The sequence below is a fragment of the Myxocyprinus asiaticus genome, chromosome 11 (assembly GCF_019703515.2).
Source record: "Myxocyprinus asiaticus isolate MX2 ecotype Aquarium Trade chromosome 11, UBuf_Myxa_2, whole genome shotgun sequence".
Lineage (NCBI taxonomy): Eukaryota > Metazoa > Chordata > Actinopteri > Cypriniformes > Catostomidae > Myxocyprinus > Myxocyprinus asiaticus.
The window spans coordinates 5,829,110-5,854,711 of NC_059354.1; the positions used below are offsets into that span (position 1 = coordinate 5,829,110).

At 39.4% G+C, this 25,602-nt stretch overlaps 1 protein-coding gene across 6 annotated transcripts in view; it reads left to right on the forward strand.

The window, feature by feature from the left end:
• LOC127448055 (myosin light chain kinase, smooth muscle-like) overlaps nucleotides 1-25,602 on the forward strand; it is a 157,581-nt gene that overhangs the window by 119,076 nt on the left and 12,903 nt on the right. For all 6 annotated transcript variants that reach the window (XM_051710312.1, XM_051710313.1, XM_051710314.1 and 3 more), the window contains 9 exons: nucleotides 918-1,034; nucleotides 3,045-3,107; nucleotides 9,575-9,622; nucleotides 10,233-10,360; nucleotides 12,571-12,727; nucleotides 14,435-14,740; nucleotides 15,752-15,787; nucleotides 17,206-17,296; nucleotides 17,508-17,711. In XM_051710312.1, the coding sequence (XP_051566272.1) occupies nucleotides 918-1,034; nucleotides 3,045-3,107; nucleotides 9,575-9,622; nucleotides 10,233-10,360; nucleotides 12,571-12,727; nucleotides 14,435-14,740; nucleotides 15,752-15,787; nucleotides 17,206-17,296; nucleotides 17,508-17,711 (1,150 nt within the window). The remainder of the gene's footprint in view (nucleotides 1-917; nucleotides 1,035-3,044; nucleotides 3,108-9,574; nucleotides 9,623-10,232; nucleotides 10,361-12,570; nucleotides 12,728-14,434; nucleotides 14,741-15,751; nucleotides 15,788-17,205; nucleotides 17,297-17,507; nucleotides 17,712-25,602) is intronic.

Here is a 25,602-nt window from a genome sequence, read left to right on the forward strand (position 1 = left end):
ATTCTGGGTTAAATACAGTTAAAGCTCTATCAACATCTTTCGTTTGCCCCATAGACTTCCATTACAAGTACACAACTATCAACAAATTTTTTTTATTTATTTATTTTTGTGTGTGTGTGTTTTGTTGTTTTGTGTTTTGTTTTGTTTCGTTTTGTATTTTTGTTTCTTTTTGTGTTTTGTTTTTGTGTGTGTGTGTGTGTGTGTGTGTGTGTTTTGTGTTGTATTGTTTTGTTTCTTTTTGTGTTTTTGTTTTGTTTTGTGTTTTTTGTTGTATTGTTTTGTTTCTTTTTGTGTTTTGTTTTGTTTTATTTTGTGTTTTATTGTTTTGTTTATTTTGTTTTGTTTTGTGTTTATTGTTTTGTTTTTGTATTGTTTTGTGTTGTGTTGTGTTGTGTTTTGTTTGTTTGTTTTGTGGTGTTTTGCTTTTTTGTTTTTGTGTTTTGTTTTGTGTTGTGTTGTTTTGTTGTTGTTGGGGTTGTATTGTGGTGTTTTGTGTTTTGTTTTGTTTTGTTTTTTGTTTTGTGTTTTGTTTTGTTGAAATGTTTATTTCCATTTTTTTAAAGAGTTTACTTGCACTAATAATGACTGTTTTCAAATAAGTGAACTTCACACTCTCCGTCTTCCATTGGTCACATAAACCGGTTATTCCGACCCAAACTCATGCTATTGATTGAACCAATGCTGCTCTGTCGGCTTGTTTGGATGCTTATACAAACAGAGTTGATAGTGCTGCAAAGGCACAGTGTTTATCAACCTACCAAATGGCTTACAGTACTTTTAGGTGTCTCTGCAAATCAATCTGGGAGAGTAGAACATATTTTAACATAAAAAAATATATATATTCACTTCAGCTTTAATGTATTTAACCCCGAATCTTAAAGGGCATGACCATCAAATGTTTGTGTGTGTATCAGCAGGTGGTCAGTGCTCTCTGAGTATTGATAAAGCTCTTCCTGAAGATGAAGGACGGTATGTGTGCAGAGCAGAGAGCAGCGAGGGCAAAGCAGAATGTTCCTGTTTGGTCCTGGTGGAAGGTGAGTAGACCTCATCACACACACCAGCACACATGGCTGTCTGAGAGATGTGTAAAGTTACACTGTGACTAGTATTGTTATTTCAGTGTTTAGAAGGTAAATTGCTGAAAATGTTTATACCATGAACCTTAAGGTTTTGCATCGTACAGAGTAAAAAAAATGTAAGTTCTTATTTTCACCAATTCTGTAAGGTAGATCTATGTCAAAACAACATTGGGTTATCAGAAAATATGAGAGAGAGGTCTAGATATGGCTGTCAGGACAGAGACATTATGGTTTGAGCTGTCTGTTTGGGGTTGGGCAGTGTGTCTGACTCTCTCCCCAGAGTCTCTGCCTGAGTTCTGCAGCTTCCGGTAATTATTGACCAGTTCAGGCTGCATAGCATCTCTAACATGTCCCAAGAGCTCTCTGTCCTGCTTTGCAGGTCATGTCCCCACAGCCATCTCTAGATCTCTCTGTCTTGAAAGCTTTCTCTAGTTCGCTCTGTCCCATTTTACAGGTTATATGCCTATGGTTGTCTTTAGATATCTGTGTCTCACCTTGCAGGACCTGTCCCCACAGCTGTCTCTAGACCAATCTGTCCTGCCATACATCACATGCCCCTACAGTCTTCTTTAGATCTTTCTGTCTCACCTTGCAGGACATGTCCCCACAGCAGTCTCTAGACCTCTCTGTCCTGACAGCCATCTCTAGACCTCTTTGTCTCACCTTGCAGGTCATGTCCCTACAGCCATCTAAACTCTCTGTCCTGATAGCCTTATCTAGACCTCTATGTCTCATCTTGCAGAACATGTCCCCACAGCCATCTATAGATCTCTCTGTCCTGTCCATACATTCACCTCTAGGACACTTCCAAACAGTTCTCTCTAGATCTCTCTCACTTTGCAGGAAATGTCTCCCGGCCATCTCTAGACCTGTCTGTCCTACATGATATGCCCCCACAGTCTTTTCTAGATCTCTATGTCTCACCTGCAGGACATGTCCCCACAGCTATTTCTAGAGCTTTGTCTCACCTTTCAGGACATGTTACCACATCCATCTCTAGATCTCTCTGTCCTGACAGCCATATCTAGACCTCTGTCTCACCTTGCAGGACATGTCCCCACAGCCATCTATAGATTTCTCTTTCCTGTCCATACATTCACCTCTAGATGTTTGTCTCAATTTACAGGACACGTCCAAACATTTCTCTTTAGATCTCTCTGTCCTGCCTTACAGAAAATATCCCTACTGTCCTGTCTAGATCTCTCTGTCCTTCTTTGTAGGACATGTCCCTACAGCTGGCTCTAAATCTGTGTCTTACTTTGTTTCCGTGGCTGTCTCTAGATCTCTCTGTCTCACTTTACAGAACATGTTCCTAAAGCCATCTCTAGATCTCTCTGTCCTGCTTTGTAGATCATATCCCTACATCCACCTATAGATCTTTCTCTCACTTTACAGGACATTTCCCCACAGTCCTCTCTAGATCTCTCTGTCCTGCTTTGCAGGACATGTCCCTGAAGTCGTGTCTAGATCTCTGTTTCAACTATGGCCGTGTCTAGGTCTTTCTGTCCCACTTTGCAGGACACATCCCTTCAGCCATTTCGCACTTACCGTGTTGACAGTCGTATCTAGATTTCTCTGTCCTGCTTAACGGAACAGTGGAGAGCAACACCTTCACCTGGAAAAAAATTATGTTCATTGGTAGCATATTAGCCTCAGTCAAGTGCTTTAATTTTATCAGTTACTTTTTTGGACATTTAATACAGTTTCCCTTAAAGAGGCCTCCACAGTTTTAACAAATAAATTCCTTTTTTAAACCTCAGGATTGACTTTGATATTTTTGGGTCTTTAAAAGGCAACAAGGTCTCAAAGGATTTACTTGCTGATACAGTCAGTTTAGACCATATGGGAATTTTTTTAGTTGACACACAAGTTAAGCAACTGGAGAGGAGGCAGTATATGCTTGATCACATGACTTTTTTTTTTCATTTTTGCTCTGTCTTTCTCTCTGTATCCGTCTGCGTTCAGATCCCAGTGTCTCCACAGCAGCTGATAAGCGGACCAGGAAGCCCTCTACCCCGACCACAGAGAGTAAGTTTCCAAAATATGTACTTCCTTTTTTATAGCCCAATATGGAGTGGCGTGGGAGATGTGGTCCTTTCCCACTACAGTTAGCACACACATACAGAGTCATACACACAGGGCTTTTTCTAGCTTTCATGACCTAAGAATAATAACTTTTTTAATCTCTCTTCCATCATACATGCGTAGAAAGAATTGAATGAATTTATATTAATGAGCTAAAAGACTTTTCAGCTATAAAGAAGCTTTTCTAATAAATTAGTTATTTTTAAGAATCAGGTTGATTATTTGTTGTTGTAAAATATCTTACCCAGCTTGAATTCACCAGATTAAAACACAACCACAAACAGAGAAATCCCTCTACATGAAGCCTAATTCATAATGATATTTTTCTCAATCTGTGATAATCTAGTAGTTAAACAGTTTTGCACACTGACTGGATGTTCACTGCTAAACACAGAGACTTTATTTTTTTTGGAAAATATTTCTTTTAGCAGGACCAATATTAATAGAAGTAAGTACAGAAGTTGTTGTTTAATATAGAGTAGTATAGAGGTAGTATAGGAGCATAGTATAGGTATAGCTTTAGCCATTCACTTCTGAGAAGCTTCATTAGATGAGGTGTTTGACAGGACTGCTGGAGAGCTGACACTGACAAGAGCTTAAATGTCAAACAAACCCTATGAGCAATAAGGAGACAGACAAAAAGAAAGTGTGAATGAGAATGGGGTAGAAAGAGATTTAAAGAGAGGTGTTTGACAGTAGATAGAATAGTGGTGAGAACGATCAACTTGAACTGCATGAATGCTTGGCAAAACTAACCTAAACTTCCATGTATGGACTCAGTCTCTCTTTCTCTGTCTATGTCTCTCTCTCTGAACCATGAAGAGTTTTTTAACATCAATATTTTCTGATTTTCTGCACATTATTCAGTGTATTTATTAAAATGTTGTATACTGTTGGGTCTTCCTCTCTTTCCCTTCTCTCTAGCAGACATTTATTTTTTGCACTGTATCTTATGAAATGACCAGTTAAAACTTGTGTTTTGAACACTAAACTCACTTTCTTTTTTTTTTTTTTTTTGAGCATCCTGAACAGCCTGACATATACTAGTGGCCAAAAGTTTGGAATAATGTACAGATTTTGTTCTTATGGAAAGAAATTGGTACTTTTATTCACCAAAGTGGCATTCAACTGATCACAATGTATAGTCAGGACATTAATAACATGAAAAATTACTATTACAATTTGAAAAAAATTGTTCAGAACTTCTTAAACTACTTCAAAGATTTATCATCAAAAAATCCTCCACATGCAGCAATGACAGCTTTGCAGATCCTTGACATTCTAGCTGTCAGTTTGTCCAGATCCTCAGGTGACATTTCACCCCACACTTCCTGTAGCACTTGCCATAGATGTGGCCGTCTTGTCGGGCACTTCTCACACACCTTACAGTCCAGCTGATCCCACAAAAGCTCAATGGGGTTAAGATCCATAACACTCTTTTCCAATTATCTGTTGTCCAATGTCTGTGTTTCTTTGTCCACTCTAACCTTTTCTTTTTGTTTTTCTGTTTCAAAAGTGATTTTTTCTTTGCAGTTCTTCCCATAAGGCCTGCACCCCTGAGTCTTCTCTTTACTGTTGTACATGAAACTGATGTTGAGCGGGTAGAATTCAATGAAGCTGTCAGCTGAGGACATGTGAGACATCTATTTCTAAAACTAGAGACTCTGATGTACTTATCCTCTTGTTTAGTTGTACATCTGGCCTTCCACATCTCTTTCTGTCCTTGTTAGAGCCAGTTGTCCTTTGTCTTTGAAGACTGTAGTGTACAACTTCGTATGAAATCTTCAGTTTTTTGGCAATTTCAAGCATTGTATAACCTTCATTCCTCAAAACAATGATTGACTGATGAGTTTCTAGAGAAAGCTGTTTCTTTTTTGCCATTTTTGACCTAATATTGACTATTGCATTCTGTGGCAACTCAAAAACATACACAAAGACAATGTTAAGCTTCATTTAATCAACCAAATAGCTTTCAGCTGTGTTTGATATAATGGCAAGTGATTTTCTAGAACCAAATGATCAATTTATCATGATTACTCAAGGATAAGGTGTTGGAGTGATGGCTGCTGGAAATGGGGCCTGTCTAGATTTGATCAAAAATGACTTTTTTCAAATAGTGATGGTGCTGTTTTTTACATCAGTAAAGTCCTCACTATATTTTGTGATCAGCTGAATGCCACTTCGGTGAAATAAAGTACCAATTTCCTTCCAAAACAGCAAAATCTGTACATTATTCCAAACATTTGGCCGCCAGTGTTGCAAAAATTGCTCAAGCAATGGCATGAATTTTGGGCAGGACTATCTGTTATCTGTTCACGCATCTGTCATGCATGCACCTGTGCTATAATGTTAACTCATCTGTCATGCATTCACATGTTGTCTAATGTTAACTCATCTGTCATGCATGCACCTGTGTCATAATGGTCACATATCTGTCATGTCATTGCACAATGCAATATGTTGCAATTTGTTTATTTTTTTTATTTTTTTTATATATATACAGTAAGATATTTTATGACAGAAAATGGTCTAGCTTGCATTGAGTTCACAGTAAAATTCTGAATACAGAACTTTATTGTAAGAATTACCATGAAATCTTGTAAAATTCTGGCAATTTTATACTGTGCATCTGTTCTATAATGCTCATGCATCTGTCATGCATGCACCTGTTAAAATGTTTACACATCTGTTATGCATGCACCTGTGTTATAATGTTCATGCATCTGTCATGCATGCTCCTGTGATATAATGTCCACGCATCTGTCATGCATGCCCCTGTGTTATGTCCACACATCTGTCATGCATCTGTTATGTATGCACCTCTGGTATAATGTTCACGCCTCTGTCATGCATGCTCCTGTGTTATAATATTCATGCACATGTCATGCATGCACCTCTGGTATAATGTTCATGCCTCTGTCATGCATGCACCTGTGGTGTAATGTTTATGCAACTGTCATGCATTCATCTGTGTTATATGCAGCGGTGCATTTATTGCTGTTGCAGCACTGACCAGATGCAATTCTTTTTCTAATTTTCTCTTGGCCACACATGAACCTCAGTCCAACAACAGAAGGATCAGAGTGTTTTTTGGGGGGTTGCGGTACGTGGTTCCTCAATCATAGAGGTTACATTGTGTCATTGAGTGTTTTTTCAGTCAAGGAAAATCTGTAATTAAAAATCATAATGATATAAAAACAAGCAGAGCTGTCTTAGATGATGGAAAATGGTAACCTCCAAAGCACCTCTGATTCGCTGGTGGATATTAAGCCAAATCAGTGTCCCAGAGGAGGAAACAACCACTGAACTCTGCTGTGCATATCTGTGACGTCTGTTTGTTCTTTTCTTCTTTCTTAATGACTTATATCTCCTCTCAGTGCTATTAGAAAGCATCACTGCAACTATTTGCTAATATTTCAAATCATGTAACTTGTTGATGTAAAAATCTTACATTGAAGGAGTGACCCGAGCCATATCTAGAGACCAGAATTTCATAGAGACTTGGAAGTGGGCTCTTATGACAGTAAGCAACCAAGCAGAACACCCTAGCTACTGCCTAGCAACCACCGAGAAACATGCTAATGACTACTTAGATCACTTTGATGTTTACATGACAATCCACAGGCAAGCACCACTCACATTTTCCTACAGAAAATGTGGAAATCTAGTTCCTGTGTTCCTACATCGTGCTCCTATGTAATTTGCTATGAGATCTGCGTTAACTGTGCACCTTTTAAAAGTTTTTAATTATTAAATGTTTGTCTGATTTTTATTATGTCTGCCTAAAGCTCTATTCTCTCCATACACCACTAAATAGATGTTTCAGTAATAAAAATCAATTTACTTATTTATTAAGATCAATTTTATAGCATGATGATGGTATTATAGACAGAATCTGAAGAGTGCACCATTGTTGTGAAAAATAAAGTCCTCTCTTTCCTGATTTCTCTCTGTGTCTCTTTAGTTTTGACTATCTTGTTTTCAGCAGAGGGTGACAGTGTTGGCCTCACACCACGTAGACTAAACTTTGTGAAACATGAAAGTGGTAATTATTTTGGCCTGTGTGTGTATGTGTGTTGTAGTGGGGATCCTAAAACATTTGCTCTGTGCTGGACTGGCTTTGTGGTGTCATCTAATAAACCTGTGATTTACATTTATATTTAGAGCAGACACTTCCTTACCAAGGCAAGTGCCCATGTGTTAGTGGCAAATAGGACAAGTATCTAAGAATACGTGTCACATTGTAAGCTAAGAGCTGAAAACTATACCTTTTGGTATAAAAGTTTATGGTTTGAAAAGGCTTTAGTTGTCTACACAGAGAAGTTAAGATCAGCCATACAGAATATATAAGGAACACCATAATTTGCACATAACTTAGTCAGGTTCACCAAAAGGTTTTTTTAAGATCACGAGAAACATACAGAACATGCAAAAAGTTATTCCAAATTTTTGACTGGTACTGTAACTGAAACCCTGTCAGTCAACATCTGATCGCTGCTGTTTCCATTATGGAATCATTAAGCTTTTAGCTTTGTTTTAATGTCTGTTTATAAGCACAGCTGAGAGCAGAGATGTGTTTGGCCTCATACAAATTTCTGGGATTCAGGTGAAAGCTCACTGAAAGTCCAGCCTGAAACAGAAATAGAGTTGTGTTGGAAAAAGGATGTTGTCATTTCCATAGCTAGAGAGAGAGGAATGAGAGAATGTGCTCTCAAACAGAGATGACTAGAATGTCTTAGAACTGACAGAAAAACTTTTGAAAAGTTTGACATTGCTTCGGATCAGAACAGCATCATTGCCACCACTGCAGCTCTGTGCTCGTGTTTGTTGGCTCTGCCTTCACATTGTTTCATGACAGCGATCAGATGTAAAATAAATAGTGCCAAGAGCTATTTCCTGGATTCTTGTGAGGATATTTTTAGTATGACCAAAAAAGGCAAAGAGCTAAGAACTTTAGCAGCTGATCTCTCTCAGGACATCCAGAAAAAAACAAGTTCTCCTATCATTTTCTCCTCTGCTAGTGACTGAACGTTCTCTTAAATATTTTGGATTCTATAAGTACATCTGGTGATCCATGTTAACATTAGTATGTGTGTGTTATATTAAAGTTATTTAAAATGTGCGGTATAAACTAAACCCCCCATAAGACGACTTTTTGTGTAAATTAAATAATGCAGAATGTACAGTCGACTGATCATCGACTGATTCACCAAGAGAGAAGCTGCCTGAAGTGATTTATGCTACTGTATTAGTGGCTCGGAATGTGCAAATGGTTTGTACGTGATGCACTCATCTGTTGACTGGCATATTTTTATTTATTTTTTTATCAGACTTTAATAGTGTGTAGCACCTCATTCAGCTTATAATCACGCAGCATGTTTTATTTTATTTTGAGGAAGGATTGCGTCAAGCAGTAGATTGGCATGCAGGTGCGAGGGACTTCATAATAAAATCCATATAAAATCCAATAAAATGCTCTCTCACTTTTGCCCGCGTGGCATTGATTATTGGCATGTGTGACATAGGTTGCTGACCCTTGTGTTAGCCAATCAGCTTGTGTACTCTCTCTTTGTCTGACATTAAAATTGCCTCAGTTGTTTGCAAATTAGTCCGTTTCACTGCAGCACGCTACAAGAGGTTTTTTTATTATCTGAAACCCTCCTCCTCCCCAGCACCACAGGTCTATATCTGATTAATAGGGATTGTGTGTATGTCTAATGGTGCAGCAGCAGCATGTCTTACATGTCTTACTTGCTCAGCAGTAACAGCGTAAGCAGATCTAGTTTACCAAGACCAAACCTACCAACTTGCCATATCCATTATAACACCTTAAATTTATTCCACAAATTGTTTTGTTTCCATTGTCTGTATTTTGTAAAAATGACATACCGTATATTATTCCACTTATTACATGGCCACTTACCAAAAAAATAAATAAATGGACAAGAAATATTGATTTCAGTGAAATTATTTTTCAATAACATCAATGACCATGATTGATAGTGATATGAGAGACACAAAAACTTGCACAGCTATGTAGGAAATCGGTAGTCTTGCACCACACTCAATCATATGGTTTAGTGCTCTTACAAAAATATTTAACAGCAGAATGCTGAATTTGACCAGTCAGAATCAAGTACTCCAGAAAGCCTTGCAAGTCCCCTTAGTTTTCCAGTGTTTCCAGTTTTTCACTGGAATATGGCTTTTATGAAAATGCATCTCTTTCTGGTGTGACACGAATAATTATTTGGTTGATGGTCCATGATCAGTTCTCAGAACTTACATTTGTTGAGTATGTGGAGATCCTTGCCTCTGTGTAATTAAAGAATGTGTTGCTTGATAATGATAATGACTCAAACCTTCAATTTTTATCTCTGATCTGTGTTTGTTTCTTGTGTTGTTAACTCCAGATGAGGCCAAAATAAAGAAACCCCCTCCCAAAATACTGCCTAAACAAGGTAGGTCAAAATCAGTAAAATGTATAAATGTATAATTTAACTCTTATATAAGTCAACACTATAATGTTATCTTGTCGACAATCTTGCAGGCAAGTGTGCAGCACTTAAAATATGCAATTTAAAGAATTGTAACCATAACCCTTAAACATTATGTGTTATCAGACTGGTTCAGTATAATCACAATTATGTTCCTAACCCATCTGTGTAATGTTGCATCCAGTCTTTCTATTCATATCATGAGCAGCTATAAAAGTAAGTTGTATTTAACTCAGAATATTCCCTTAAAGCACGGTTTGACACCCAGCAATCTTTGTGTATTTAAGTTATCTATAATCGGCTTAAACATCTACTTATGCACCTTGTTCTAGCAGGGCTCTTTAGCATATGTTCACTGAATATTAAAAGAGCATGTGTGTGAGACAGAAATGCTCCCATAAACCTGGAACAGTGGAGATCATGTGGTTTATTGGGAAATCTGAACTGTCACCATAAACGTGTCTTCTTTAAACATACAAAATAATGTCAATGAAAAATGCAGAACGGTTTGTCAATGGAAAGTCCTCGTGATGATGGCAAAGGCAATGTTTGATTGTGTGCGTGTGTGTGTCAGGTGCTCCTCCTCAAATCCAGCAATTTCCTGATGATATGAAGATCATGGCAGGTGAGAAGGTCAATCTGCAGTGTATGTTCACAGGAGCTCCGCCCATCAGCTGCACCTGGCTCAAGTTCCGCAAACCAGTAAGAGTCACTTTACCTTCTTCACATGTGTAGAAACCCTGAAGATTGTCACAGATGAGACACAAATTCATTATGTCAATGAGCTCGTTCCTCACCATTCCCTTTGGCTTATCACTTCATTTAACACTTAAACAGTAGTTCACATAAGCGATATCAGCTGTGTCTCAAAACCTAGTGAGCCGACTTGCAGTCTACAATGTGTTTAGGCAATATGTCGACACACTATACTTAAATGGTAAACATGCAGTGTTGGCTCAATTTTTGTCCAAAATGAGGAATCTTGGAAGGTACAGAAGCATAATTTTATTGCATACTTTGCATTGGGAGTGGCTATAATGCTCAAATATGCTGTTTGATATAGGACACTCTCTAGGTTTTTAGACACAATCAGCATATTTTAAAGGAATATTCCGGGTTCAATACAAGTTCAGTTCAATCGACAGCATTTGTGGTATAATGTTGATTACCACAAAACATAATTACACTCGGCTCTCCTTTTCTTCAGAAAAAGCTAAAATCTGGGTTACAGTGAGGTACTTACAATGGAAGTGAATGGAGCCAATTTTTAGAGGGTTTAAAGGCAGAAATGTAAAACTTATAATTTTATAAAACTGCTTAAATTAATTATTTTAAAACATGTTTATTATTTGAGCTGTAAAGTTGTTTAAATTGTCATTTTTTACAGTTGTTTTAGGGTTTACAGTGTTATGTCGTAATGGCAACGAAGTTGTAAAATGTGATATTACTTTACACAGAAAAGTTTAGTAAGGGATATTAATTGTTTTTATTTTATTTATTGTTTGCGTCTTGTGGCTAATTTTTTGAAAAAGTGAGTATTTTAAAGTTTTACAGATTGGCCCCATTTACTTCCATTGTAAGTGCCTCACTATAATAGATTTGTCTTTTTTGTTTGTTTGTTTTTAAGAAAAGGAGGGACAAGTCTAAATTAAGTTTTTTAGTAATCAACATTATGCCACAAATGCTGTCAATTTTATTGAACCCAGAACATGCCTTTAATATTTACAACAATACTCAAATATTTAATAAAGTTGACATGAAACAGAAGTTGTGACCGACTTCCGCATTGTGACGTATTTCCAAGTGAAACAGCTTATCGAACAAGAAAAAAATGTAGGGTGGGGATTTGAGTTTATCCACTGGTTGTTGATTGGATTGTGAAAATATGGGCGTTGCATAGTGAAACAGAGGCAGATCTGAATGCGAGTTTGCAGTGGACACACACACCCCTACCACAGTGGTGCTTGAGACAGAACCGGTTATCGGTGAAATTGAGCGGCGATCTCAACACATTTATTATCAAAACGACAACATATACGCACGAGCACATCATGGTCTTTGCTTACGAAGAGGCTGTAGCCGTTGAAAAACAAGTGAGTAAAAGATAACCATATTTTAATGTTTTGAATCACAATACACTAAATATAAAGGGCAAAAAAAAAAAAAAAAAACACTTACTTGTGCTGTGCATCCCAAGATAACTGCATTCAAAAAAATGTATAAACTCCAGAGGCATCCGAAGCATTGGATTCATTGTGATCACCTCAGCAATTCAGGCATGAAATGTCTCAAACACAACCGTGAATTCACCATTATTCCTCCTCATTCGAAATGTAAATTCAAGCCAGCTGACCCGTAACCAAGGAAGTTTGGGTTAAGAAATGATAGTTTTGAAGGAAAACAAAAATGTGAATGAAAATACACCTTGCCATCTTCACCAACATTCATCGTTCAACTCTACGCAAGGTTGTGGTATTTATAAGAAGGAACAGGGTTTAAGTGGACAAAATAATTGGAGAAGTCCTCCATACATCACCAAAGAGAAGTCTGTTGTTTCACCGGAAGATCGTGTTATGAAATTTTGATTAAAGATTATGATAAATAAAGAAATAAAGAAATAAAACATATGCATGGATGAATCATTCACAATAAGATCAATAACATGCATTTAGAAAATAGATGAATTGATGATGCCGACTTTAATATTACTGCCATACAATCAAAAAGACAATTTTAATGCTGTCATATTCAAACTGAACACAACTTTATAGTACCTAATTAGAAGTTACAGTGTCATATTTTAAAATGAACTATAGTAACTTTTTCTCAGAGATAGTTTTTATTGCACATGTGATGTAGCCCTTTTCTCCAACAAGCCCCAAAGCACATGTTGACATGATGTTCTTATCCAGATTCAGGAGGGTCAGGGTGGAATCTCTATAGTGAGCACAGACAGCAGCAGTGAGTTGACCATCACAGAAGGACAACAGGAGCACTGCGGCTGCTACACCATCGAGATCAAGAACTGCTTCGGCATGAGACAGGCTGCTCTCAACCTCACTATAGTCGGTAAGAGAGAACACTTGGCAATTTGACATCTATATACCATACAGGTTTATTCCTATATCACATTTCAAAACAACAGAAATGCTTTACAGGAAAAATAACTAAGAATAAGAAAATACAACACAGTATAATTACTACATATACAGTACTGTGCAAAAGTTTTAGGCACTTGTGAAAAATGTTGCATAGTGAGAATGTCTTCAAAATAATGACATAAATAGTTTTCATTTATCAGTTAACATCATACAAAGTCCAGTAATCATAAAAAAAGCTAAATCAATATTGGGTGTAAAATTTATATTTCCTATTAACACACTAAAATTGAAGAAATAACCATCTTAAGACAAATGTTTTTGTAAAACATCTTATGTGCCTAAGACTTTTGCACAGTACTGTACATGCACAGTTAATATATATATATATACACCGATCGTCCACAGCATTAAAACCACCTGCCTAATATTGTGTAGGTCCCCCTCGTGCCGCCAAAACAGCGCTAACCCGCATCTCAGAATAGCATTCTGAGATGATATTCTTCTCACCATAATTGTACAGAGTGGTTATCTGAGTTACTGTAGACTTTGTCAGTTCAAACCAGTCTGGCCATTCTCTGTTGACCTCTCTCATCAACAAGGCATTTCCATCCACAGAATTGTCCCTCAATGAATGTTTTTTGTTTTTGGCACCATTCTGAGTAAATTCTAGAGACTGTTGTGTGTGAAAATCCCAGAAGATCAGCAGTTACAGAAATACTCAAACCAGCCCATCTGGCACCAACAATCATCCATGCGATTATCTAATCATGTGCACGGTGTGTGTGTCACCGCATCCATGTGATTATCTAATCAGCCAATCGTGTGGTAGCAGTGCAGTGCATAAAATCATGCAGATACGGGTCAGGAGCTTCAGTTAATGTTCATATCAACCATCAGAATGGGGGAATGGGGGAAAATGTGATTTCAGTGATTTGGACCGTGGCATGATTGCTGGTGCCAGACGGGCTGGTTTGAGTATTTCTGTAACTGCTGCTTTTTGTAAAAATCTTAATCCAGTGCATTTATTCTTTTCACAAACGGTTGGGAATGTCATGGAAATATCATGTAAAGGGTCAAAAGGTGCGGGAACCCTGGTGTAAAAATGGCTGAATTTTCTACCTGTTCATTTTTAGAATGATGTTGAACTTGTGCATTAGAAAAGAGTCAAAGATCTCAGAAAATCACAAATCAAACCAATCCACACCTTTTAAACAGATGTATCAAATCTCTGTTGTGTCAGTATTTGAATAGTGTCACACCAGCATACTAGTGTCAGCACTGATGTCTGTTAGGCTGTTGCTGATGTTGTGTCTGGCATTAACAGTTTAGAATGGGCCTTAACCTTTGACATTTGACCTGAGACTTTGACCTGAGGTTTCAAGACAGCAATGTCAGCATTTGCATAGAACATAGTAAACTGTGGTGTTTCCTCTTTGCAGTCAACCAATGCTAGGCTTTAACCCATGTTGCAATTTCAACATCAAAATAGAGCACACGTAACTTAAAGATGGTTTGGCCTGTCTGGTAAAATATGATAAAGTTTATGAGGTTTCCAGGACTGAACTTTTCAAACTGTGCTCAAACACACACACACACACACACACACATACACACACACACACACACACACACACACAATTTCCAGTACACTTTGCTTCACCTGTTTCTCTCACAGATAAGCCAGACCCTCCTGCACGCCTCCCAGCAGCCTCAGACATCCGTAAGTCCAGCCTCACACTTTCCTGGTACGGGCCAACGTATGATGGTGGCAGTGCGGTACAGTCCTATAATCTGGAGATGTGGAGCTCTGTGGATCAGCAGTGGACAGATCTGGCGTCCTGTAACAGCACTTCATATAATGTGCAGAACCTGCTGCCAAACAGACAGTACAAGTTTCGTGTGAGAGCAGTAAATATTTACGGTGTAGGAGAGCCCAGTGCTGAGTCTGAGCCCGTACAGGTCGGGCTGGAGAATGAAGGGGGTGAGTGCCTTCTAGTGGCTGTAAAGCATAGTCATAAAGACCCCATGAAATCAAAATTGGTTTTGTGGCTTGCACATGTCTGTTAGTTTTGAAAACAGCTAGGTGCTAGTGCACTCCTAAAAGTTAACTAAATAAATGTGTAGCTGATATCTACAAATTATACTGTTAAGAAATTATAATTACAGTATAATTACAGTATTTCTCTTCTGGGAAAAGGACAAGAAATATAGATCACTCACATTATTTGCGCGGCTGTACACAACTTCTGTCCAATATGTTCTATTTTCTATTTCTACTTTTATTTTTATGAAAAGACTATCTACATTAACCTAACCATAGTAATGAGGAGCCATCCATGGTCTTACCTGTGGTCATGGCCTTATTATTAAAAATGCCACAGTTAAAAATGGAAGAACAATGGTAAACTTTCATTTTGAAAAGCACATTTTTGAAGGAAGGAGTTTAAACTTCCATGAATTATCATTATGAATATTTTTTCTCCTGTTATCTATCCTGTTCTGTCTGGTCATGTTTTTTCTTCACATATTCCAAGAAATGACTTAATTCATTAGGTTTATGTGCTGCTAAACTCATATTATTCTCGTAAAAAAAAAAAATTAATAAAAAAAAAAATCCAACCAAATGCATTGTTACAATCTCCAGGTATCTTTATCAGTTTTTGTGGGGTGGGAGATTTTGGCTAGTGAAAATGATGAGTGGCTAGTGACCTTGGAACAGGACGGTGGCTGGTGGGGCAAAAAGTTAATTTCAAAGTCTGAACACAGGAAAGAAAAGATTTGCATTTCTTGGGGTCTTTAAAGCAGTGATATTTGTTTGATGAACACAAAACAAATTGACATTCCAGTCATATAAAAAAATTAAATAATAATTAAATAAATAAATATTGGAGATTTCAGATCTCAAATATTTTCACAATTGTTATGTATTTCAAATTTTTATATTTCAGTTTAAAATATGTTATAAATGTTTGCTTTTTTTTTTTTTTTAAAGAAAATAAGGAAGATGAAATTGAGCCCTCAGATGAAGGTATGTGTAACTTACGGGTGTTTCGGGCACTTTTAGCACTGTGGACTTCTTCATGAATATTCCCATCACAGTGTCATTTCCAGCACATCTCATATTCTGTATTGTATTTAATAGAATGCTTTGCTGGAAATGATGCTGATGGAAATGACATTTTAAAAATTATTTAAATAAAATGGGCAACTCCTTTGTCTTGCTAAGGATAATTATATAGAAAACATTTTATGGGGGCCTGGGTAGCTCAGCATGTATTGACGCTGACTACCACCCCTGGAGTCACGAGTTCGAATCCAGGGTGTGCTGAGTGACTCTAGCCAGGTCTCCTAAGCAACCAAATTGGCCCAGTTGCTAGGGAGGTTAGAGTCACATGGGGTAACCTCCTCGTGGTCGCAATTAGTGGTTCTTGCTCTCAGTGGGGTGCATGGTAAGTTGTGCGTGGATCGCGGAGAATAACATGAGCCTCCACATGCTGTGAGTCTCCGCGGTGTCATGCACAGCGAGCCACGTGATAAGATACACGGATTGACTGACTCAGAAACGGAGGCACTGAGACTTGTCCTCCGCCACCTGGATTGAGGTGAGTAACCGCGCCACCACGAGGACCTAGTAAGTAGTGGGAATTGGGCATTCCAAATTGGGTAGAAAAGGGGATTAAATAAAAAAAAAAGGAAACATTTTATGTATCCTAAATACACACTAATAAATATGTTTTTCACATTTTTGCGTAATTTGGCTTGATTTAAAATGATGGCCAATAAATGTATTCTGCTTACAAGTAATAGACTATTTAACTTGAATTTTCTTTGCTTTCTTCAAATGTCACTTGTCTCATATTTCATTTTAAGCATGCTCTTCACTCATATTTTTGTTTAAATGGTTAACAAGTACACTAACTTTTGAAAAATAAAAAATCTTTCAGGGCAAAGTTTGGAATTGTGGAAATGAAGTCACAGCCGTGGGACACGCAATTATTTAAAAAAAAAATCTTACAAATCATTTTCACAATATAAATATTAATATGCTTCGTTTATTTCACTCTGTGTTTAGATTATCATAGTAATATTTTGTATTTATATAATGGATTTTCATAGTTGGAAAGTCCAGGTCTGGGAAAAGGCTAAAACAGTGAAATCTATACATAAATGGCATTTGAGAAGTACCAAAAATTTATAAAGTATGGTAAGAAGTTTCTAAATTAGTTTTAATGTGACCTTCATATAACAAAAAGAGAGATAAAAAAAAGTTAAAATCTGTAAGTTTTAATAAAAATCATCCACTGGGACATGAAATTGCCTGAAGATGAATAAACACCTGCATATTAAATTCAAGTTTCAAAATTGCAACCAGCACCGTAACTTAATTATTGCTATATTAGTGATAATAGTGATAATCCAGATGCATTTTCTCCCCTCTGACCTCAGAATCAGAAAAGAAACCAGACTTCAGAAATGTGATGATCAGGACAGATGTGAAGGTCAAGGACCTGTATGATGTGGAAGAGCGATTGGGCACGTAAGTATACATATGACCTCGGATCAATTAAATGGTGTAAATAACCTAAAATCAGCTTACTATAAAGGAGCTTTATTCAGGACATCTGAGGTTCTGTTAGTTAATTGATGACTTTGCCTTGGTTGAGATTAGCCAAATGTTTGTGTGGTGTTTTGGAATTCTGAATAATTCTATTCTGAGGCTCATTTTCTTTTTTTTTTCTCTGTTTCAGAGGGAAATTCGGGACTGTTTTTAAACTCATAGAGAAGTCCACGAAAAAGGTCTGGGCTGGGAAATTCATAAAAGCATATTCTGCCAAAGAGAAAGAAAATGTCCGACAAGAAATCGCAGTCATGAACGATCTTCATCACCCAAAGCTTGTGCAGTGTGTTGACGCTTTTGAGGGAAAAACGGACATTGTTATGGTGCTGGAAATGTAAGTTTATATGAGTTTTTGGCAACCTATTCTCATAGAATCACGTTACCATACATACATTTTTGCAAAATGATTTTTTAACGTGGCTCATTGTACGTATCGTGGCAGTTTCCTGGTGAAATTAAAACTAAAGGTGCTACAGTAACAATAACTTTTATTCACTTTCACACAAATCACGAGTAAAACAGCAGATTATCAGTTCATAAACACGTTCAAGGCCGTAACCATGTCTTGAACATTGGGGGGGACTAAACCATTAGACAAACACTGAATCTGCATGGCTATTTCAGTCATGTTTTCTTTCTTTTTTTTTTTTGTGCTGTACACTGGTGGCCAAAAGTTTGCAATAATGTGCAGATTTTGTTCTTATTGAAAGAAATTGGTACTTTTATTCACCAAAGTGGCATTCAACTGATCACAATGTATAGTCAGGACATTAATAATGTGAAACATTACTATTACAATTTGAAAAACAAATTCAGAAATTCTTAAACTACTTCAAAGAGTTCTCATCAAAAAATCCTCCATGTGCAGCAATGACAGCTTTGCAGATCCTTGACATTCTAGCTGTCAGTTTGTCCAGATACTCAGTTGACATTTCACCCCACACTTCCTGTAGCAGATGTGGCTGTCTTGTCGGGCACTTCTCACACACCTTACAGTCTAGATGATCCCACAAATGATCAATGGGGTTAAGATCCATAACACTCTTTTCCAATTATCCAATGTCTGTGTTTCTTTGTCCACTCTAACATTTTCTTTTTGTTTTTCTGTTTTAAAAGTGTCTTTTTCTTTGCAATTCTTCCCATAAGACCTGCACCCCTGAGTCTTCTCTTTACTGTTGTACATGAAACTGGTGTTGAGCGGGTAAAATTCAATGAAGCTGTCAGCTGAGGACATGTGAGGCGTCTATTTCTCAAACTAGAGACTCTGATGTACTTATCCTCTTGTTTAGTTGTACATCTGACCTTCCACATCTCTTTCTGTCCTTGTTAGAGCCAGTTGTTCTTTGTCTTTGAAGACTGTAGTGTACACCTTTGTATGAAATCTTCAGTTTTTTGGCAATTTCAAGCATTGTATAGCCTTCATTCCTCAAAACAATGATTGACTGATGAGTTTCTAGAGAAAGCTGTTTCTTTTTTCCATTTTTGATCTAATATTGACCTTAAGACATGGCAGTATATTGCATACTGTGGCAACTCAAAAACAAACACAAAGACAATGTTAAGCTTCATTTAACGAACCAAATAGCTTTCAGCAGTGTTTGATATGATGGCAAGTGATTTTCTAGTACCAAATGATCAATTTATCATGATTACTCAAGGATAAGGTGTTGGAGTGATGGCTGCTGGAAATGGGGTCTGTCTAGATTTGATCAAAAATGACTTTTTTCAAATAGTGATGGTGCTGTTTTTTACATCAGTAATGTCCTGTCTATACTTTGTGATCAGTTGAATGCCACTTTGGTGAATTAAAGTACCAATTTCCTTCCAAAACAGCAAAATCTGTACATTATTCCAAATTTTGGCCGCCAGTGTATTTGTAAAATGACATGACTGTGTCAGCTGGCTAGCAAAAAGTAAATACACAGAATTATTTACGTAATTATTTATGTAATATTTCACCCCAAAATCAAAAGACAAAAAATAAGAAAGTATGTTTTCAATTATGAATGACATACAAATCATGTACTGTACATGACGTATTTTCAATCTGAAACAGCGAATTTCGCCAAATGGAGAATAGTTTGCACCCTTGAAATTACTTTCGGTTGATACAACATTTCAATCATAAAACAGTGTGCAAATATTTCACGTTTAGTTAGATACTTACATCTTACATCACACTTACACTCTTAAAGGATTAGTTCACCCCAAAATGAAAATTCAGTCACTGTTTACTCACCCCTGTGTTGTTATAACTCCACATGACTTTACTTCTTTTTCTTAACACAAACATTTTGTGCTGAGTGATGTCATACAATGGCAGTCTATGGTGACCACATCTTCAAGCTTCAAAAGGATGTAAAATTATAATTGAGAAGTCTAATAAATTATTCCATGAGACTCATGATTGTTATGAAAGCATACGGTGAGGTTTGGTGAGAAACAAACCGAAATCTAATGTATTATTTAGTGAAACTGTTGATCAATCGTTGCTCTCCTCTGTGCATCCATGAGATTGCACAAGACCAGTAGTTCACGCAGCCCATTGGCGAAATGGGGCGTTCAAGCGAAAAACTGTTTTGTTTATCTAAAAACAGGTCTGTATTTTCATTTTTGGGTGAACTAACCCTTTTTAACTAACCTGAACTGATTGCTGATACGTGGCTCTGGAATAATCCACGAGGTTCTCGCTTTGCTTCTTAAACTTGAGTCCCGCCTTCATCAGTTTGATTGGCTATCTCAAATGACATTCACGAACGGTGTTAAACTACTGAGAAAGCTAAATTAAACTTTTTAAACCATTATGTTTTTCTGCAACAACTCAATGACAGTTAGACAGCAGTGCATAATGGACTGCAGCAGAACAGCAACAGACGTGTCCCCCTCAATGTATATTGTGGTTACAGCCCTGAACACATTTCAATCTGTTCCTCACACACTGCTATCTTATGACATCTAATCACTTTTACAATAGCCCATAATACATTTTAACGTTTTTATTACATAACCAACTACATTTACAAGCATGTTCAAGCATGATTAAATTGTGCGGTAGCTCAACTGATATAGTGTTGCACTTGCGATATAAAGGACCAGGGTACAAGTTCAGAAGAGCATGTGTCGACGTGAACCGAAAGTGTCATTGAAGTGCCACAAATGGAAGTTGTTGCTTCAGCAATTGTTTTTCATCTCACATTTGTTTTCGGTTAGGTTTAGGTTAAAGGTTTAGGGTAGGGACATAGGTTTTGTTGATTTAAAACTCAGTAGAGCATTAACTTTGAAAACCTCATCTGTTTAGGAGAACGTCCTGGTTACTTGCGTAACCTCCGTACCCTGATGGAGGGAACGAGACGCTGTGTCGATGTAGTGACACTAGGGGTCACTCTTGGGAGCCCGAGACACCTCTGGTTTTTGATAAAAGGCCAATGAAAACTGGCGAGTGGTATTAGGGACAAGTCGACTACCCAAAAGGTGGAGACGGGCTAGCCCAGTCATGGCCTCTTATCCCCTTTTTTTCCCTCTCCCCCCAAAAAAAGGGAATTAACTGACTGGGCCACCAGGTCTAGTCAGGGGGGTGTCCCTCCCAAGGGGAAGACACAGCGGAGGCCACACCCTGCCCAAAGGGGGGGGGGGTATTTAAGTGGAAATACATCACATGGTATTGCCAAGCTATGTCAGAAGTATGCCATGTGGGGAAATCTCATGGTAGGTCCTACCCTACGGGGGAGGAGTTACTACAAGCATGGTGACTGGGGCAGAGGGGCCTCTGCCCAAGGAAGACGCAGTTTGCCAACAGGGAAACGAATTAGCGGAAGATATACATCGCATGGGGTTACCTATGGGGAACCACCACATGCGGAGCACCTACCCCAGTACAGGGCTTAGTTAACACGTGTACTGAGCCAGCAGAGAGTTTCTCCACAAACTCGTCTGCCACAGGGCTCGGAGGAAATCAACCAGGGAACACAGTTTGTGAACACTACTGGGAGTTAATGGCACACGTCTTCAGCTCAGGGGAGGTGAAGGGTGCTATGCGCAATGATACACCTGGCCGGCTGTCCTGGACTTACCTGCTTGTGCGTGCCACTACACGGGATGAAACCGGTTCCACCCGGAGATTGTAGAACCTCACAAGGTGTTGGGTGTTGCCCAGCCCGCAGCTCTGCAAATGTCTGTTAGAGAGACGCCACTGGTCAAGGCCCAGGAGGCCGCTACACCCCTGGTAGAATGGGCTCGTCGCCCTACCGGGGGCGACATGTCCTGGGCGTGATATGCCATAGTTATGGCGTCAGTGATCCAGTGGGCGATCCTTTGCTTGGAGACAGCGCTTCCTTTCCGCTGTCCACCAAAGCAGACTAAGAGCTGTTCAGAGACTCTAAAGCTCTGCGTGCGATCCAAATAGATGCGTAAAGCGCGCACCGAACACAGCAATGTCAGGGCTGGGTCTGCCTCCTGCTGGGGTAGCGCTTGCAGGTTCACCACCTTTTTTGCAATTAAATGCAAAGGTAACAAAAAATTCTCCTCCCAGCCCTCCACCAGGAGATGGAGTGGTCTGCTTACCAGCTCCAGAGCAGTGGGTTTCTTTGTCCCTGGGTCGCCCATCTCAGAGGCTCTTTGAAGCCTTTCGCGGGTTCTTGGTGGCCACGAGACGGGTGGCATCTGCTTCCTGCGGTGGGCTCCACGCCAGGGCCGCAGGGGCAGGCTGCGGTGGAGCCAGTGTAGTCACCGCAGGGGGACACCCTTGGCGATGAGCAGATGGGGTGCGGGATCTTGAGCCGCGCCGGGGCAGGATGTGCCGGATAACCTCCGTCTGCTGCTTCACCGCTAAGAACTGCTGGGCAAAGTCCTTGACGGTATAGCCAGACTGGCCAACTTGGGAAATGGGGGCAGCAAGGAACCGTGCCTTGTCGGCCTCTCCCATCTCGACCAGGTTGAGCCAAAGGTGGTGCTCCTGGACCACCAAGGTGGACATCGCCCGCCCGAGAGACCACGCCATGACCTTCATCGCCCGGAGAGCGAGGTCGGTCACCGAGCGCAGCTCCTACATCAATCCCTGGGCAGAACTACCCTCATGCAGTTCCTTTAGCGCCTTGTCTTGGTGGACTTGCAGGAGAGCCATGGCGTGCAGGGAGGAGGTGTCTTGTCCAGCGGCAACGTAGGCTTTGGCCGTCAGGGATGACGTAAACCTACAGGCCTTGGATGGGAGCTTTGGGCGCCCGCACCAGGTGGCGGCACTCTGCGGGCATAGGTGCACCGTGAGTGCCTTATCCACCGGGGGGATTGCTGAATAGCCCTTGGCCGCCCCAATATGAGGGCGGGGAAGCTGAAAGATCAGGACCGGGCAGTAAAAGGTGCCTCCCACGACCTTGTCAGCTCTTCATGCACTTCCGGGAAGAAAGGAACGGGGGGGCGGGGCGTGGCTGTGAGCGGCGCCACAAGCCCAGGAACCAATCATCAAGCCGCAAGGGTTCAGGGAAGAGCGGAGGGCTCCACTCCAGCCCGACGCTTGTGGCTGCCCTGGAAAGCATGTCATCATCTCCACGTCAGCCTGTGACTGGGCGACCGCACCCAAAGGGAGGAGCCCAGCTGAGGCTTCCGCGTCCGGCTGGATGAGCCCGCTCTCCGATGCTGCGCTCGAGAGCTCATCACCTTCGCGGGCTCCGAATAAGAGGTCAAACTCACCGTGAGATGAGCCGGCAGACTCATCCGGAAGCCCGATCGGGGCAGACAAGCGTGCTGGGGAATGGGAGTCCGTGGGGGGATACCCGGTGGAGGTGGTGCCATTGGGGTCCCCAAATCGCCCCCAGTGCTAGCCGCGCTGGCCTCATACCCGTGGGTAGAAGGACCGAGGCGGGGAGCCTCTGGGGTGGCTTGCTTTCTTACGAAGGTAAGCCGTGACCACAACGTTGCCATGGACATGTTCTCGCAATGAGAACATGACCCATCCACGAACGCTGTCTCCGCTTGAGCAGCGCCCAGACACGAAAGACAGTGATCGTGGCTGTCAGAGGGCGAGAGATAACGAGCACAACCAGGTATAACACACAAACGGAAAGGTATCTTTAAAAAGACACGTCTTTAAAAAGACGTTCCGTGTGTGCCACTCTTTTAGACAAATATACTCGTTTATTTCTGCCAAAGTGCCCAGGGGCATTCTCTGCAGTGCACCAGTGCAGAGGGGGGAGAAGCCGCTGAAATGCGCCGTCAGATCCAGCAGAGGTGAATGAACAGTTATGGGAATTCAGCTCAGTGAGCATGACCGTTCGGCTCCAAAGAGAAAATCTGAAAGAGTGGTTGCATACCAGCTCCTTTTATACCCATATGTCCGGGGGAGTGGTATGCAAATACCACTCGCCAATTTTCATTGGCCTTTTATCAAAGACCAGAGGTGTCTCGGACTCCCAAGAGTGACCTCTAGTGTCACTACATCAACACAACGTCGAGTGAGTGACAGATAGGGAACATTTAGCGCTTTTAGCGCCACACATTGAACAGTTTACATCTGAACTGCCGAGATACATGTAATAAACCATGTAATATAATTTTGCAAAAATGTTGCCACAGTCACAAAATGTTCATGAGATCAGGCTGGTTTTATGAACCTTTTAATTAAAACTGCATTTCTCAGATCAGTGAATGAAAGTGCTTTGGTGCTGTCTTGCAAGTCTGGTTCTCTGCATTTGACCTACTGGTACTCATTTAGTTCAGTCCATATAAATCAAACTTGTGATGAACTTTACTCAAGAAATCTGAACAGCTCATAAGATTTGAAAAAGCCTTTTTTATTTCTGGTTCAGTTTTGGAGCATATTGTTATATGATGTAAAATGTTACAAAGCTAAAGTGTGAATTTCTTTTTGGGGTAAACAAACTATGAATGCCTTACTTACAGTTGACTCTGCGAATGATCTGGGATACAAGAGATAATTTTAACATCCAAATATTACACACCTGTAACAGAGTTAGCAATGTCATACCCAGTAGTGTGATCCTGGGAAAAGAAATATACTTTAATCTATGTGCTAAATTTTCTGTCCACACATCTGAACTGCATTGCCTGTTATTTTAGAAATGAGTCATTTTTAGCAGAATCTTGTATCAGTATACTTGCTACAGGTTCACTAGAGTAACCTGAAGTGTCTTGATCAGGGCACAATGTTGATAGTTTGTAGATCAGAGCTTCCCAAAGTACTTACTTTCGAACTATATCAAAGATAATATTTTTCCATTATAGCGAGACGAGATACCTTACATATTTCTAACTGTATTCACCACAATTACCCTGTGTGTTACCAAGACAAAAAAAATCATACACTCAAAAAAAAAAGAGAAAAAAAAAAAAAAAGTATTTGGCTGTAATTAATTCAGTCATGGACAGTCAAACATGTTTGAAATGAGTTTTCTTATATTAAAATTAACATGAAATTTCAACTTAAATACTTCAATCAGAGGGAACTCAACTGAATCAAGTAAACCAATCAAATTTTAACATATCAAAATAACTTGATATGCTAGCTAGTGATAGTGATGTTTCATTCATGAACAAATCAGCCTTTTTGAATGAGTTCTTGTTTACCTTCATACACTGACTCATTTCTTATTCACTAACATGTCTCCCTTTTGAAGCCAATGAGCTGTAGTTTGGAGCGTGAGACTGCTTTGTTGGCTATTCATGCCTGTAAAGACTGACTATAGCATGAGCCAGTATTATTTGAGTGTGGGATGTTAAGGAGCATATCATTGGTTCGATCTGCTAAACGAATACACCCCTTCACTGAACTAGTACTAGTCAAGAACTTTTGACAAGTTTATAGGTATACACAAAACATAATCCTCAATTTATGAATGTGTAAAAATGACTGAAGGACCCTACAATTAAAATGACATGAATTACAAATGGAAATGTGGTTCTTTGACGCACAGTGTAAGATATCATTAGACTTTTCTAGAACTTTTTCTCTGTCTTGGTAAAAATGAACCCAGCATTTGACATAATATTGGGAAAATAAGACCTGCCATTTATGGTGAAAATAGTTATGGTGTTTAAACTTTTAAAGTTTCTTCGTACATTTGTAGACATGCAAAATCCATTTGTGTTGCTTTGTCCTGCTTTTAAAGACTGACTTTAGTGCGAGCCAATTGCATTTGAGAGTGGGCTGGGAAGAAGCAGATACTGTAATTGGTTTGACCCACTGAACAAATACACTTCAATGAGCTAGTCAGTCA